The sequence below is a fragment of the Octopus bimaculoides genome, chromosome 26 (assembly GCF_001194135.2).
Source record: "Octopus bimaculoides isolate UCB-OBI-ISO-001 chromosome 26, ASM119413v2, whole genome shotgun sequence".
Taxonomy (NCBI): Eukaryota; Metazoa; Mollusca; class Cephalopoda; order Octopoda; family Octopodidae; genus Octopus; species Octopus bimaculoides.
In genome coordinates this window covers 2,333,932-2,338,462 of record NC_069006.1, presented here as the reverse complement: position 1 = coordinate 2,338,462, position 4,531 = coordinate 2,333,932, and the positions used below count along the sequence as shown (strand labels likewise).

Sequence of the window (4,531 nt, the reverse complement as noted above, 5' to 3'; positions counted from 1 at the left end):
CCTAGTACTTATTCTATCGGTCTCTTTTGCCGAACCGCTAAGTTACGGGGACGTAAACACACCAGCATCGGTTGTCAAGCGACGTTGGGGAGACAAACACAGACACATAAACATATACACACACATACATATATACATATATACGACGGGCTTCTTTCAGTTTCCGTCTACCAAATCCACGCACAAGGCTTTGGTCGGCCTGGGGCTATAGTAGAAGACATTTGCCCAAGGTGCCACGCAGTGGGACTGAACCCGGAACCATGTGGTTTGCAAGCTAGCTACTTACCACACATCCATCCCTACGCCTGGTGAAAAAAAAGAGTTAAAAACAACAGATTTATGTCTTAGATCCTGGGTAAGTACATGGCAGGTTCTTATCAAAATGGTAAAGAAAGAAAGGAATGGAAGTTGTAAGAATGTTTCTTAATGACTAAACATTTTTACTATATATAAGGTGTTGATTATTTGGATCGACCTAAAAAGCAAAACGTTATTCCCTCCAATGCCACCTCGAGTGCTATATTATTTGTTTGGTGTGGAAAATATTCCAACAACATCGCCCAAATAATGTTGGCATCAGGTTTATAATTCACCCATCACTTGACCTCCATGCCATCTGTCTTCTACAAAAATCATACTTCTGTCCAATCCCAACATTAATTCAGAACTATGTCACTTCAACTGGTTCTGCTCTCTTTAAAATTATGCAAAGATACTTAAGAGAAGAAAAAAGATCTTATACCATTCAAATGGTTCCTGGATGAATATCTCCAACAAATTCCAAATAAACCACTTACACCAAAATATATCTCTGCAAACAATAACTCTTTACTAGATTGGTGCCTGAACAATGACTGTAATATGAAACATCATTGAATTTCTTTTCTAGGTGTTGCTATTCTAGATGTTAATCATGGCCTGGGCCGATTCTGGCCAAAACTTATCTAAGTAGAATGTTGGATTTGTTATATATAAGTTGTGTACGTGAATCAAGAAATAATGAAATTGCCAAAAGATGACTGCAGGAATATCTCATCGAAATTAAAACATAGTTGCAAGGTATAATAAGAATAAACTCTTTGAGAGAAAATTGGGGGATGAAAATTATCTTTAATATGATAATTTTCCTTGAGGATCTAAAGAAACAGGTTTCTGCAGAGAGCTGAATTCCATGGATTTTATGAGCCCATCAAGGCATTCTGGAATGTTTCATGGTACCTTTAAATGAGCAAACCTTAAGCGTTCCTTTTGATCTGTCACTTCCTCTAATAAACTAATGTCAAAGATGATTGGCTGCAAAAATATCGGTAAACTTTATAACAGTGTTTAGGAATCGAGACAAAATAGCTCTAGTCAATATTACTAAATATAATATTATTATTCAGCAGTGGCTCTGAGTTTTGAACTTAAACATTCCAGGTTCGAATGTGAGGAAGGTTACCTGCATGGCACTTTGGATAAGTGTCTTTTAGTATAGCACCTGGCTGAGCCAAGCTTTGTGAATGGATTTGATACACTGCAACTAGAAGTCTGTCATAGGCATACACATATATATATTTGTATATGTATATATGATTGTGTGTGTGTGTGTGTGTGTGTGAGAGAGAGAGAGAGAGAGAGAGAGAGAGAGAGAGAGAGAGAGAGAGAGAGAGAGAGAGAGAGAGAGTAAATACATCCATAGAAAATCTGCCTAAATAGATCTTTAGTGATTCATACTACAGAGAAACAGTATAAGAAATATCTTTTTAAAATTTACCATTTGTCAACAAACATTTGTGATGAGGAAATTCAGGATTATTTGGATAAAAAATAAAAATACAGGAATATATTTCGTAATTTTCCATATTCTGTAGTTTTACCTAAAAGTAAGAGAAAAAGAGAAAATTATGTCTCCAAGAATTACATGGGTTTAGACACAGGGGTCACTTTGTTCTGGATCTAGTAATTATGAAGATTAGAAACACCTAACTTATCCATCCATTCAGCAATTTTATCTCTACTTCAACTGAAATATTCTTTCAAATATTGATTGTCATACGGCACCATGTTTACAGGAGCTCAGCTGTTTAAGTACAAGGTGCATTGCAGTGGCTTCGAGACTATTTCAGGAGAGACATTTATTAATGTCAAAGAAGTACAAAACTCTAATCTCCTTCAAAGTAGGATCCTTGGACTTCAATGCACTTGCTGCAATGTTCCAGTTACTTAATGAAGGCCCCATGGAAGTCCTTTAAAGTGAAGGTATCCAGGACCCTTGTCACAGCCTCCTTCATCCTCTCAATGTTTAAAAACCTGCTCCTGAGGTTCTCCTTCAGCTTGGGGGACAAGCAAAAGCCAGAGAGAGCAAGATCTGGACTTTAGGGAGGGTGAGGGACGGTTTTGGTGGCCATTTCTGTTAAGTAGTTGGTTACCTGGATGGAATTGTGGACTGGTGCATGACCCTGGTGCAGGTGCCACTGACCCGAGTGGAAGAGCTTTGAACTTTTGCAATGAAATCTCTTCCTAAACTCCCTGAAAATCTCAACAAAGTAAACTTTGTTGATAGTTTGGCCAAAGGGAACGGCGTGGATGTAGATGATGCTTTGCTGTCGTAAAAAGGGGATCATCATGATCTTCCCAATGGAATTTCTTTGCCTGGCCTTCTTGGGTGTGGCGAAGATAGGATGCTCCCACAGGAATCTCTGTCTCTTGGCCTCTGGATCATAATAGTAGATCCAGCTTTCCTCATAGATCACCAATGTTTCAAGAACTCTCATTATATGCTTGTGGTATTTCTCTACGCTAGCAGAAAGACAGCCCTCCGGGCGGTTTTCTGCAATCTCCTTGATAATATTTTCACATTTGGTTCCCAATTGTAACCATTTTTATAATTTACGTCTAATTATTCCTTTGTATGATAGTGCTCACTTGCTTAGTAAATATTGCTTTCCTTATTTTATCAGTCATAATCTCTCCTTTTTAAATAAGCATCATAGAGTGTATTCTTTAGCTCATGTAGTCGAGTGTCTCTGGTGCTTGTATCAGATACTATAGTACAAATCCTTTTTACCAGGTTGAAAGGGATATTCATTCTAGTGTGTCTGGGGTGGCATGAATTGAACAGCAGATATTACTTGGAGTCTGTGGGCCTATAGTAAATGTCTGTTTCTGTTTTCTTGTTGGATTTCTTAAAGAGGATGTTGAGGAATGGAAATAGCTGAAAGCTATATTCCATCGTAAATTGAATGTTTATGTCAAGTCCATTTAGAAGTGCTTGAAATTCTTTAAGTCTCTCTATATTTTCATGTCAAAGAACGAAGCAGTTATCTAGATACCGCTTCCAGTTATTTTCTATGTACAGAGAGAATGGGTTTCCGTGTTTTTTTTGTACTTTACGATAAATATTGATTTCTAGGTACCCCATGACTAGGTTAGCAAAGGAAGGCGCCATTCTCGTACCCATCGCAGTCCCCAACGCCTGTCGATATAAATTGTAATTAAATACGTAAACATTATTCACCAAGATGAATTTTAGCCCTTCTATTACGAATTTTTGGATGTGGTGTGGGAGTTCATTGGAGTAATTCTCTAGCCAGAATTGGATTGCCTCTATTCCTAGGCTGTGGGGGATATTAGAGTAGAGGTTGACTACATCGAAGGATACTAGTAGGGTGTTTTTATTTATTGTTTCAGACAGAGAGGTGTGTATTTATGTGTGTGTGTCATTGTCTTTGTTTTTGTGATTGCCCCCCCCCCACTACCACTTTACAATCTGTGTAGGTGTTTTTACTTCCCTGGAAATTAGTGGTTCACCAAAAGATACTGATAGAATAAGCACCAGGCTTCCAAGCAAAAATACAGGGGTCAATCATCTGTTTAACTAAAATCCTACAAGGCGATACCACAGCATGGTCGTTGTCTAATGATTGAAACGAGTAAAAGAGAAAAGATAACTGTAGAAGCCCTGGAAACATGTAAAATGTTGAAGTTGAGTGAAGCAGGTAAACTTCTTTCGAAACGAAAACAAAATAAACGTTTGGCTCACCTTTTTATACAACCCAAATTTTCCTTCAGTGCTAAAAAGTATATCTGGCATTCTGTTCTCTTCCGTTGGAAGAAAGAATGATGTATTTAATGTCCTAGAATTTTTGCTAAATGTTATACTGATGAACTCAGCATAGAAAGCATAAAAAGAACTTTTAGGATCGTCATTTATGTCGTTACGTGTAATTTCAAAAGTCCAGCGTTCCACTACAAATAAGAGAGAGAAAATTGGACATGACAGTAAAATTTCAAAATTAAAAAACTTAAAATGAGAATTATTTTTATAAGGAGAAGGATTTAAAGGGAAATTATAAGAACATGATTGAGAAATATTTACTTTCTCTCCTCTTCCACCATAGTTTATTACAGTTTTTACATGTAAGCGAGACTGTGTAGGAAGAAGTTTGCTTCCCATCGACATGGTTCTAGGCAACCAGAGCCCTGTGAGGGGATTTAGTAAATGGAAACTTAAGGAAACCCGCATATATACATATATATATATATATAT

The 4,531-nt window shown here is 37.3% G+C and overlaps 1 protein-coding gene across 2 annotated transcripts in view; it reads right to left on the bottom strand.

Moving 5' to 3' along the window:
* The window catches only part of LOC106880587 (uncharacterized), a 68,813-nt gene that overhangs the window by 18,485 nt on the left and 45,797 nt on the right, over positions 1-4,531 (bottom strand). For both annotated transcript variants that reach the window (XM_052976990.1, XM_052976991.1), the window contains exons 5-6: positions 4,025-4,230; positions 1,757-1,859 (exon numbers count right to left, since the gene is read on the bottom strand). In XM_052976990.1, coding sequence (XP_052832950.1) covers positions 1,757-1,859; positions 4,025-4,230 — 309 coding nt within the window. The remainder of the gene's footprint in view (positions 1-1,756; positions 1,860-4,024; positions 4,231-4,531) is intronic.